Raw genomic sequence first — 13,239 nt, 5'->3', positions numbered from 1 at the left:
AACGTGCTCAAATCGCTTTACAAAGGGTCCCTGACCAACAGCAATGCAACATGACATCTTATACGTGATATTACCATTTTTTCCGACAGAGACAACGCTGTTAACAGCCAGGTACTCATTTACATCTGAGAGAATGAGAGAATGTGCGTAAAGAGCATTTTCCAAGGACTCAACTATGTGCCGAGCGAGGCTCGACTCAGGACTTTCCAATCCAAAAGCGAGTGTCATACCACTAGACCACATAGCTGGACATTTGTGATATCACCCATGAAAATCATAATAAAAATATCATTTTCTACAGTTTTCAGATATTGAAATTGTTGCAAATCCCGTTGTAAGCCGATTCTAAATGCTTTTCATATTTTTGATCGAATGTTTATTTGGGATGAAGTTACTACAATTTAAATGTCATAAACAAAATGCGTTTAATTTATACTTTAGCTGCTTACTCTTTTTGAAGAGACCTGTCTTTGTCATAATGTTGCTGTGATGGCCCTTTTCTACTTTTAATATGCACCACAGATCTTTGCCAGCTATAGGCAAAATCACTTTTTATGATACTAGTGAAAGTGAAGGAAAAAAAAACCCCAAAAAACATTAATATATTGTGGTATTTAATTGTTTTGATGTGGGTTTAAATATTAACAAGCAGATAAAACACTGATTGTTTAGTAGCTCTATAGCTCTTTCTTTGACACATGATGTGGATGAGTAGGAATACTGCAATTTTAATATTACATTAAAATTTAATTTTATCAGATAAGCCAATCTGTACTTGAATGGGAGATCTCTAAGAACGTCAAATTCAATTCTTATGAGATTAAAAACATAAACATTTTCAATCATACCCAATAATTTTGCAAAATATCTGCATTCAACAGTTAGATGTGCAGTAACAAAGAGAAAAGTGTAGAGTTAGATAAAACGCAGAGAGAAACAATATTCAGCTCATTTTAAGATTTTAACAAGAAAAAAATGTATAAGCAAAGAAGGGAATTACACCAATAACGAATATTGTTTGAAAATAGAAAATGTAGCATCTACTGAATACAATATCATCAAAGATGAAAATCAAAGGGGGAAAAAGCGACATACTCAATATCACAATATGAGCTAGATACAATCCAGATTTATCATTAATCAACTAAGTATATTAATGATTCTCAAAAATAAGTATAAAGTTTTAATTTCATAATTCTTTCAACAAAAATTTGGTCATTTAAAAGGAGACCCAACTGTTGTAAAGTTTATCTGCTATATGTGAAATAAAGACCCTCTAATCAAAACATCTTCAAATATTCAAAAAGGGCAATGGCCTTTCTCTTCAATATTATGTTATGACTAAGAAGTACCTGAAAATAATTCTTTGCAAAATGCCTTCTTTAATATTTGAATATTCTTTCAAACCCGAGTAGAGTACGACAATAAACAATAAGACTGAAGTTTTTAATAAAAAAAACAAACATACTTTGACACACTGCTCTGTGCTACACAGTCAGACAGCCTTTACACACTGATTTACACTTACACACATGCAAACATCACTTTCACTCTCTTTCTCTTACATTCCATTCTTCCATTTTGTCCTCACACTACGAAAACAGCTTTGGATCGTCCAGTATTTCTAGACTGGATCGTATTGACGAATTGTTAGCTGACATTCCATTGGAAACATTTTCTCCAGCCATGAGTTGCGGAGAGTCAATTCGGGCCCCTCCAGACAGCGAGTCAGAACTCATGGAAGCCCCTAGCAAGTGGCTGCTGTCAGAGGAGGCAGGGGGCAGCAGGCCCAGGATTTCTTTGACAGGTTTTGGAAGCTTCTTGTAATCTCTTAGTTGGCAGAAGACCCCTTCAGCTTTACACAGTGTGTCTTCAAGGGGAATCGATAGGCTAATATCGTTGATGTGCTGGACAGAAAGAAAAAATTTAAAAGAATAAAATTTAAAAATAAGGACAATTACATTGAATATCTAAGAAGATAAATTAGCAGAGTGAGATTGGCTAATCACTGTCAAAAAATAAAACACAGCTTGAAGTCAAGTCACTCAAGGCCACAATCATTTCTACACACTGTGTTGTAAAGGTCTTGGACTTAAGACATGACCAAATTAGGTTAGAGGGTTCAAGCTAGCTATTAGTAATTTGACGGCATGCCATAAGGAGAGATTTTTGTACCCTTCTTTTCATTTTAATTCAAGATGGACATTAAGTTCAGAGGTCCACCTAATATAAAACAGCATTGTCTTTGAAAATTGTACAAGCCTTAAAGACTGCCAGGCTCACCTTATGTGTTAAACTTAAGCCATTCCTTCATCAGGAAGGATGTTTTTCATGGAAAAGACTTATAAAACCGTCACCTTCAATATTATTTTTTGGGGGTTATACTTAAAGGCATTTAATGGTGAGTGAAAAGTGAATAAATTACATTCGGTCATTCGAGTAATTTAGGTGAAACCCTCAGCTATATAAGTTTGATCAAATCTTGTGAAATAAAAACCATAACAAAGGAATTGATGATAATTTCATTATCGACTATTTTTATTGATCATTTCCAAAATTTAATTATGCTCCATTTATTCACTCAACAGTCTATACCGAATCAAATTTCCATTTCATATACTGTTATCTAAAAGCAATTTTACAAAAGCCATCTTTGCCAATGACCAGGCACTCATTTAACACCTCAGTTGAGTAGTGTAAAACAATACCTTTCCAAAAAAATAAATCACTAGGACCAGAGTTTGCCAAATTTGCCAACAACACCCTGATATCAGGAGGGAGACGATTATCTGGCATTGGCTTAACAAAACAGAGTATGCGGGGTAACTCCTCTCAGACGCGTAAAATGGATAGCGTCATTGGTCTTGGGGACCCTTGTACTTAGCTTCCCTGAATTTGGAAGTAGATGCACATATAAGTAAAATTGACTTGGAAAGATTTGGTCCCTCATGGGAGCTGGGATGTCGTCTTCTCAAAACTGGGGGAGAAGTTGCCATATTCTGCAGCAGCAGGGATATTGGGAGGCAGCCAACAGACTGAGGTCCGGGGCCTATTCTGACTGCAGCGACCTTTCAAAAATGGGACAAGCTGGTCTCATCCACTTACACTCATTTTGGGGATGGCCAAGATCATTTGGTTGAGCTTTACAATGTGGGGCAGCTGCTGGGTGGGTTTGCAACTGTACACGAGTGTCGGAGAGAATTCTCTGCCTGGATATATTGTCATAAAATTTTAGTGGAAAACCATTAGAAGCTGCTACCATAAGTGCCAACAATTCAGTCATAGATGATGTCTGCCATCAGTTGTTACAAGAAAATGCTGGGTAGCAATTCAGATATCTATGAAATTAAATTCCTGGGAATTAAAAGACTGGGATTACCTTTAAAATCTCGGTGAATCCAAATTTGTTTTCTATCAGCGTGGATTTCTCAGAGTCTAGAATGGCCAGAGACATGATTAGATGGAAGTTTTTACAAGGGAGATCAGTCCAGATAATCTGTGGGATGGAATAAAAGATAAAATTTGACAAAGACTGACCTCGGTCATCAAGCAAAAAATTTGTAATTCACAATAAAAAATCTGAACATTAATAATTAAGTAAAAACAGAAAGAAAATCAAACCCCTGGTGGTTTAACTTTAAAATCATTAAATGCAATTTGACAATCACCTTTCATTTTTAAGTAAAAGACAATCTACGATGAAAGATATTGAGATGTACATCAGAGAATGAATTTCAAGTTATCTCCTTAACCTTATCACAAAACGTTAGGTTGTATTATTATTACATCTAATAAAAAATAGAAGTCAAATCTACAGGGGTTAGGTGGAATTTTACAATTCAAATTTGCTCGGATTTGGACCAAACAAAAAAAAAAAAAGACTGATTTGGATTTAATTGAAAGTCCATAAAATTAACATGAAAACAATTAATCTAAACTGTGGAATTCTATAATAGTACAGTTTACCACATATTTCACAAGCAAGGTACAGGCATTTTTTTTATTTTCAGATTTAGTTATTTTTCCTCCAAAATGAATGGCAAGCTTTTTAAATACTCATTTTTTTCCCCTTTGATTAATAGCATACCTCCCATAGTCTTTGAATTTCATGGAAATGGAATTCTCTCTTGAATAAGATAAGAATCCATCGGAAGCAGAAGTAAAAGTTTCCAGAGTCATTGGCCTCTGCAATGGAAAGGAAAGAAAAAAATATATAGAGGGAAGTATGAACAAAAGGGTGAGAACTTTCAACCTCCTACTGTTGATTGTGATGGTCAACTCTTGATTCCCTAATATCCACCTTTTATTATTTTCCCCTGTTCAAATATCTGGAGTGAGACTATTTGGATTTATTTAGGCTCTTGTTAGGATCAATTAACACAACAGGGATACAATCAAATGTAGGTGCCTGTTTGAAATGATATATTATTGCTACTGTTAATTATTGATAAATTGTTGTGTTTCATAGGCAGTTTCCTCCAAACATAGAGGTACATATATTTCTCTTAGGGTTTTTGATCTCTCTTGAACATTTTTTATTGGGTGCATATATGCACAATTCAACTCCTGATAGTCTTTTGACTCATTATCCTACTTTTTCTCAATTCCAAATAACTAAGTCAAACCTCTGAACACACACGCACACAAATTGTATCATTTTGTTAAAATTAACAACTCATTTTTAAATCTACAATAGTAATGATTTCAAAATCATGTTGCATTAAAAAAAAAAAAAGACAAGAAAATCAAAATTTTAAAAGTTTAATATTTTATAGCATTTTTCAACAATAGTGATTAAAATTTTGAATGAAATAAAAACAAGTTGCGCCTTAAAAATGGCTACAAAAAATTAAGAATAACTCACCTAAATAGGCACAAAGCTCTGGGTCGTATACTTGCATCAATTTATGAATTTGTGACAACTGAGTCTTCATACCACTCTGATCCATTTCAAAATTATGGCACTAAAATAAAAAAAATTAGAACAAATTTAATAGCATAATATATATACACACACACACACGCATATATATATATATAATATAGGGTTTTGAGCCCGAAATATTCTGTGTTTGGTACTTTGTTCATTTTCGAAGCTGTTATATTCATTTTTATTTATTACAACTTGGATAGCTTGACTGCTCGCAAGGAAACGGGATAGGACAAGTATATATGCCTACTGACTCTGTCAAGCAGAGCATTACTGTCAATGTCCAAAAGCAAAAAAAAAAACAAAATTGAGATTTCTCAAATACGTCACTTGCTATAACCGGAAAAACAAATTGCATTTTCATTTTTTATACAAAGCAATTTGTATATTTTCAAAATCTATCATAAGACGTTTAAAAAAAAATAAAAAAATTCATACCACCCTCTCCATGAGTCCCGCAAAGCACCAGAAAGCATCCACTTCATTCTCCATCACTACCAGGATGGGAGACAACAAGTCACTCATGCCTTGGACATAACCTGAGTAGAGGAAGAGAATATTCTTTCATTTATCTTTCTCTTCAACTCAATAACAAATTTCTTACACTGGTGTCTCCCTCCAAATTTTATAATTCTGTACTTTTAAATCACACATAATTTTTGAGTTGAATAAAATTCATAAAAAGTGTGGAGTGGGCACTTGTGTATCAATAATTATGAGAAAAAATAGGGTACGGAGAAGTGCTAGATCAGATGAAAACAGAGAATAAAAAGTCACGGGGTCAGTGCCAAACTCAAGTTCTAGCTGACACAACACCCTCCGCCTGGCCGAGAGAGAGGACAGCGAACGGTCGCACAACCGACTGAGCTATCCAGCCACACAAAAATATGGCTTCCAAACTCAGTACCAATCATGCACCCCTCTCTCCCGACTACTGTCGGAAACCACAACAAGGCTGGCTGACAAATCCCGCAAACTCTCTATAATGGGTGATTAAATTAAGCTATACATCCTCCTCTTAATTAGGTTAGAAATCAGGTGAACTAACAATACTTTCTGTCTTTCATTTGATTGTTCCAACGAATCTGCTGTAAAGGTTTCCTTTTTCTGTCTATGATGCTATCACCATCAGGCCAACCATTATTTTTTTCCAGATCAATTCTATGTAGAAGTATTTTCATTATGATATTTTGAAAGAAGACTTCTTCAGTTACTTGAATAAAATCCATTTTAGAACAAAAGTCTAGCATTTAATTGAAATTTTAAATGAACCAAACCTAGTGTTAAAGTTAGCGTCTCAACAAAGTTGAAAATCACCAGAAAGGAAATACTTTTTTATGATAAAAAATGGGGGTGAGAGGGGGGTGTGGGTAATGGGAATGATTAAAGATAAAACTGTTAAAGCATTTAACTCCATGGTTTGTATATTCTTTTTATTTTTACTCACCCAAATCAAAATTATACATGCAATACGTAAGGAGGATATCATTTAAAATTTGAAGATTGGAATTCCTGTCTCCACTGAAGAATTTTTGAGTCCTGTCCGTTCTCATCACATCTTTATCTGAATAAAAAATGAAGGAATCAGAATATCAGTGTGAGATGGAGTGAGGAGAAAAGTAACACTAACTAAAGAAGAAAACCGTTATTGAAAGTGAAAGGAAAGAAAAAAGAAAAAAATCCTCGCTGCTGATCAATTTTAAACAAATGGCAAGGCCAATCAAAGGAATACCAATAATTAGCTAGGCCTTACATAAGGGAAGACAAGTGAGTCAACTGATACAGCAATATACTTGTATTTTAATGATCCAGGCTTCATTTTTTTTCAAAAACATCAAAATATTCTTCAGCTTCCCCACCCCCACCCCCTTTAAAGCAAGAAAGGGTAGTTGGTTCATAACCAGATTGGTGCTTTGCAATGGACCAGGGATCATCAAAAGGGTACAAACATTATTACTCTCCATTTCAACTGAGATAAAATCCTGGTTCCATGAGCCCTAATATTCTGAGGACTTCCATGGATGAGCAATGCAGAGTTTCATCATGTACCAAAGTCAATAAATTACTGCTAGCAATGAGTGGACTTGTGACCATGATCCCTAAACTCTGTCCTTTGCATTATGTCCTTAAAAATGGCACACTTCAGACAGTGACGGATATTGTAAGAAGGCTTGTACAAAAAAAAAAAAAAAGACATTTGACATGGAAATTTTGATTAGTTTGTCCTGCTGTGCATGAGGGAATAAATAGGCTCTGAATAAATAAAGCACTGTGAAGTGAATAAAGCATGATGAACACAAATATAAATGTGCATATCTGTTGATCATCAATTTCAAATGAACGCATTTTTTTTAACACCATGGCCCTACTTGATTAAGGTGATATAAAAGTGAATGAAGAAGTAATGATGTAGCTAAAGAAAATAAAAATGAGGAAAAAAATGTATAATGCAATGGTGCTTAAACATACAATTTCTCAACTATATAGCTTACCAATCAATGCTCTTCTTTCTCTTAGGAGGGAAAAGCGCTTTTCTTGCTCAGCTGAAATAGTTTTCCATTGAAGTTTTATGCGGAAGTAATCGTCCCTGCAAGAATAAATGACAAAAACTAATTATCTGAATAATAAACTGTAATTCAAAGTCACAATCCTCCCCATTAATTAATTCAAGGAAAAGAATTTATTAAAATAGGGTTTTGAGTAAAATGCAAAAGCTATTACTACTATTTCAGTGAAAGTCAATGATTTAGGATCAGATAAAACTCTAAAACGATGTAAAGAGTACAGTTTTTGAAGTAAAAGCATTATAATAATCTTTCCACAAAACCACCCATTGAAAAGATCACTCAAAAAAAAAAAAAAAACACTCAACAAGGTCATTTTCAGCTATGGCTGGGGGAGACCAGGTTTTGCCCCTAATATCACATAGTCCCAACCTGGTACATCAGTTGAGGAGTTTGGTGTTAAAATGAGGGAGATGTGACTAAAATACAGGATTCTGCTCTTTTACTGACTTCAAGTTTTCTCAAAGTTGGAAAAAAAAAAAGAACGGGAAGAAATCAGGATCATTGCAGAAAGTAAAACAGAGTATATATTTCAATGATTTATAAAGAGAAATAACCAATTAATAAAGTTTATCTTTATAAGCATTTCATTTTATGATTGAATGCCTTCTTATCAAAGCTGTAACACTTTGTGAAAGTATGAATTAGATACGCCACATTTTACATGCATACTTTTATGCAAATCCTCAAAAACAGCATGAAAAGTATTCGTGAAAAAAGGGTGTCATATATATAAGTGACATCTAATTTTTTAAATGGTTAAAAAAATCAACCAAAGTTGGTCATCGCAAACTAACACATTTTTACCAGCAATTTGCCGACTTCCGACGACTCCCTGAAAAATTCTCGACTTATTCCCAATTTCCTGACTTGCTGGGGACCCTGCTTTTCATGCATCATATGTCATGGTATAATTCTAATCATGTTGAATTTGAACATTTTAAACAAACTAATGTATTCTGGGCACATTCCCCTTTCAAACATGTTCTCAATATTTGATTATTCTATTTACAGGCTGCCAATATAACTACTAAATAACGGGACATTTCAACTTAAAAGCAGTACTTACACTTTCCTCTTGCGCTGGTCCTGTCTTTGCCTAGCTGTTGAATCCCACTGATAATAATCTAGTAGATATTTCCACACTTCACTTCTGATGGCTGGATCCACACCCTGGAAAAAAAATCATTAAATACATATTTTTTCATCTTAAGAAAAAAATGGCATAATCACTCCATAAAAAAAGTAATTTGTGAAAATGTTGATCTAGATTTTGAAACTTTCATGTAAAATAATGTAACCAAGGCATACTGTTAACTCGACCATCAAACCATGTGCTATTCAAGCTGCGCAATCAATCAATTTAGCAATATATCTTAAAATAGCGTGAAACAATAACACCTATAATTTTTTTTTAATCAATGACCAATTTGACATTTGTAATTTTGAGTTGTATTTTATTAATAATCTAATACATCAATCAATCAATCACATGGATAAATAACTAGAACCCCTAAAAAATGAGCGATCAAGAAGAGAAAGGAAAAATTAAAGAATTGAAAAAATTATGACTGATTTGGTCAAATGTTGGGTAAAGTAGTGAAAAGTTCTGTATAAAATCCATTTCCTATGAATGATTTACAACAATAAAGCAAAAATCTCGCTTGTCTTGGTCCTTTTTCAGCCAATTGTGTGTCTTTGTGAGGAGCTTGCCTTAGGGGTCATAGCTGATGCAATAAATTAGGCCGATAACTCACCCCTCTGAAAATGACCTCTTTGATGTTATCAACATCCATAATACGTCCCTCTGTGTCAAATGCAGCATTCCATTGTTGACTCGTCAGAGGATTGGACCTCTTAATATCTGGTCTGGCTGGGAGTTTTGTCTGTAGATAACACAGAAATACAAATAGATATAGGGTAGAGAGATACATTTCATAATGCAGAGTGATGAGAGAAAAAAATCAAACAAAAAAATTATTATTTCAGTTTTAATTTAAGACATTTTTATAAGACCACAAACACTTCTAGCTCCAAATACATAAATGAGAATACAAAATCAGTTGCAGCAAAGAAAACAAAACTCGAATGACATTCCAGAGAAAAAAATCCGGATGTGAACTTATGGAAATTGTAGATTATTGAAAATCAGTAAAATACTGAAATTACACAAAGAACTGCTTGCTTTTTGACAAAATAAGCAATTGAGCATCTGAAAAAAAAATGGCAAATGGGGAAAATAAAATCAACCTTTTGGTTTCCAAGAATATTTAATCATATTCATAACCAAAAAAAAAAAAAAAATTATGTCCAAGTTAGAAGTGCAATGGTTGGTTATGTCCCCTTGAATTATAATCCAATGTTACAGTACATACCAAAAAAAAAGTTAAAATATAATAAACCATGTTTTAAAATGAGTGTCCATCACAATACCCAACAGGTTATTATACACATTAGTACAACGACAACAACAACAACAAAAAGTGTGATCACTCTCTCCAATATTCTTGGGACATTTTAAAAAGTCATTTAATTCTACTCTGATGCATAGTTCCTACTTCTATATAGTATTTAAAAACACGACCGATACATCTATTGTTTAGATTTAGAGGTTCTTGAGGTCTTTTTCCCCCCTCTTAAATTCATATCAAAATGAATTTCGTATTCAGTATATCGTTCGAGATGGAAGGTAATAGGAGCTGGGCTGTGGAATGAGGAACATGCTAGATTGTGTAATACTGTGGATGGGTCAAAGACGAGGAGTACCTTTGTGACCATCTCAAACCCAGTGTCGTCTATCTGAGATATTTCCATGCCGGGTATATTATCATCCTGGAGCAGCTCAGCTACTTCCGATTGTGGTCGCATCACCTCACTCTCTTGTGTAATCAAAACATCTCTCAAGAAGTTAGTCACTTTAGAAAAGCCACCAAGAGTTGTCGTGTACGGGTCTTTGATGAATTTCTATAGGAAAATAATAAATATCAATACATTTACGACTTGTTTTTCTATAAAGAATGCCTAGTGATCAGAAAATGTACAAAAAATTGTACAGATATGAAATAATAAAAGAATTTGTTGTTCTGTTCGAAAAAATTGAGAGCATCTATCTGAACCTTGTAATATTGAAATGGCTGCAAATGGCAGAATGGTATTCGAAGAATGTCATGGTATAGAACATAGAGATCAAGTCCTTATTACCTGTTTAAATTATTATTTTAATTTTTATAAGATTTTTCTTACCCATTTAAATCCAAAGAGCAATGTAATATTTACCCACAAGCCCTTGACCACTTAACCAGTTAAAACTCTGGAAAAAAACATGTATTTAACTCGACCTTCAAATATCGATCAATTTAAATGACCCTCATCATGACAAAACTCTCAAACTTGGGACTTCTTGAAGTCCCAAGTGTGAGATCTTTTGCCAAGATGAGGATAATTTAAGTCGATTGATATTTGAAGAGTTTTCTGGCCAAATGTTTAAATACATGGTTTTCCAGAGTACGGCACTTAACTGTTTAAATTAAGCACCAAATTGCCTTATTTACACAGATGGATTTCTTTATGAAACAAAAGAACTTAATCATTTTAATTTCTTTTCAAATTTCTATTTCAAATCATAAATGAATTTTTTTTTTAAATATTGGCAATGTTAAATAAAGGTTTTGAACTTTGAAGACATGGGAATGGAAATACACTTGAAGAGAAAGCATGTTCTACACAACTGACCATTCCAGGAAAGCAATTCGGGGAAACAGTTGAAATATGTTAGTAGCCGATATCAATATATCAATCGAACAGAAGAAAAAAAAAAAAGATATTGATAATCAAAAAACACTAAAATAACATTGGATTTTTACTAAGGGTAAAGTAAATCTTTGATGATCAATCTGCGAGTTAACAAAATTTGAATTTGATAAATAAATTAACATGGATATTTATAAAGTGCATTTCCACGGATAAACCATACTCAATTCACTTCACAATGCTCCAATTATTCCCCCAGAGGGCCATATGGAATCAAATTTCCATTTCATTCATATAGTACAAGTTGCCTGTAAGGTTCGTACAAGCACTCTCAAAATATCTATCACTGACTATGGCCAGGCACCCCATGCACACTTGAGTGGAGTGGGGAAATGTATGTAAGATTGCAATCTTCTGCAAACATTGTTGCCTATTTGGTCATTGACCATGCTAAACATTGCTTGAATTAAAAACATGTAGAGATACTGTTCTACTATGTCACTGACGCTACACATCTACATTTCTAATTACTACAAGGAAATGCCTGTTTTTATATTGATCCAAAGAAAAGAGAATCAAGAATTATCATTAAAAAAGATCTTTTTGAATACTGTGTCGTAAATTCAGAGATAGAAAACAATTTAATTCACATTGACTCCCAACTGTTAAATCAGAGATATAAACCAACACCTTAATAAATGAAGTTGTTGTATGATAATTAATTAAAAACACAAAAACATTTCAATATGTTACTGCCGTATATTTCATTATTTAAAAATCTTTCACTTCAGTTTCCTACCCTCCCACTCCCAACAGTTAAAGCAAACAATCCACCGATCCAATAAAAGGGAGAATATTGTGTGGTTAAGTGATTACATCTGCCAAGACGCTGAGAAAATGGTCACTAATCATCCTTCCAGATAAAATGTACAAGAGTCTAAGAGATATTTCATAAAATCAATGATTTGTATAAGAGGCTGTTTCTCAATAGTTTCTCTGGGTTAAATAATGAAAACGAAAAACAAAAACTGACGATCTGGCACCATAATTATAGTAATTAAAGGTTTTAAAAGTGTCTCAAAAGCGTGGACAAGATTGAATCTTTGTCCACACTTTTTTTAAAACTTTAAGAAACTATTTGTTTTTTGTTTATATTACAGTATTTATTAGAAACTGACGAGAATGCATTTTTTCCTTATTTTTTTCCAAATAATTCAATACTGGAGTATTTCTGAGGCCAATGTCACAAGAATGACCCTTTAGCAGAGCCTCATAGGGCAAGTGACCATGCACTTTTCCTATTATTCTATTAAGTGGGCTGCTCAAAAAAAAAAAGGAACTACTGATTCAACAAACAAAAACGAGCATATTAATATAAAACGAATCTGATGTACTATAATAAAAAAAAAACAATGATAAATATTACAATTTTAAAAATTTCATTGAAACACATAATTGTAGTTTTACTACACCACTTTAAATTTGAGGAAAAAAAATATCACCAAAAAGTCAATGCGTTTTTCATTTTATCTCTCCAAACATACGAACTTGACTATTTACGACTGGTAAAAGTTATGTGTCAAATTAAAGTAAAAGCTGTATACAGCAGTGAATTGAGCTATCAAAATTCATTAATTGTGATAAAAAATCAGATTAATTTATACTGCTCAAAATCATAAATAAAGCATATATCATAGAAATACATAACTGCATTCAATTGAAAGCCTGTCACTGGCATGGCAGAAAGGGTGGCAAGGAAGAGCAGTGTGAGTGATAGGTAATACAGTATAGGTTGCATTCATTCAAAAATATTCACACGATCCCATGAAGGCACATGCTGGGCATGCCCAAATGTTTAATTGTAGCATGAACAGCCAACCAATGCAAAAATGTGTGAGCGTGTTGTCAAATTTTACATAACACATTTAGGTATGGCAAAAGGAAGGCATGAAGACAACTGTTTTGTATTACTTTCTTTTGTTTAAACTATAAAAA

General features: G+C 33.4%; 1 protein-coding gene across 2 annotated transcripts in view; it reads right to left on the bottom strand.

Annotated features, from left to right (window-relative positions):
• Positions 1–361: 361 nt before the first annotated feature.
• The window catches only part of LOC144968303 (TBC1 domain family member 15-like), a 38,396-nt gene continuing 25,518 nt past the window's right edge, over positions 362–13,239 (bottom strand). For both annotated transcript variants that reach the window (XM_078906529.1, XM_078906530.1), the window contains 10 exons: positions 10,261–10,458; positions 9,252–9,380; positions 8,564–8,667; positions 7,423–7,517; positions 6,378–6,494; positions 5,369–5,469; positions 4,865–4,964; positions 4,088–4,185; positions 3,380–3,496; positions 362–1,907 (listed from right to left, as the gene is read on the bottom strand). In XM_078906529.1, coding sequence (XP_078762655.1) covers positions 1,593–1,907; positions 3,380–3,496; positions 4,088–4,185; positions 4,865–4,964; positions 5,369–5,469; positions 6,378–6,494; positions 7,423–7,517; positions 8,564–8,667; positions 9,252–9,380; positions 10,261–10,458 — 1,374 coding nt within the window. In that variant the 3' untranslated portion in view covers positions 362–1,592. The remainder of the gene's footprint in view (positions 1,908–3,379; positions 3,497–4,087; positions 4,186–4,864; positions 4,965–5,368; positions 5,470–6,377; positions 6,495–7,422; positions 7,518–8,563; positions 8,668–9,251; positions 9,381–10,260; positions 10,459–13,239) is intronic.

Source organism: Berghia stephanieae, chromosome 3 (assembly GCF_034508935.2).
Source record: "Berghia stephanieae isolate SIO BIC M18660-M18661 chromosome 3, UCSD_Bste_1.3, whole genome shotgun sequence".
Classification (NCBI taxonomy): domain Eukaryota; kingdom Metazoa; phylum Mollusca; class Gastropoda; order Nudibranchia; family Aeolidiidae; genus Berghia; species Berghia stephanieae.
Note: the sequence above shows the minus strand (reverse complement) of the source record. Positions and strands in the feature narration are given on the sequence as shown.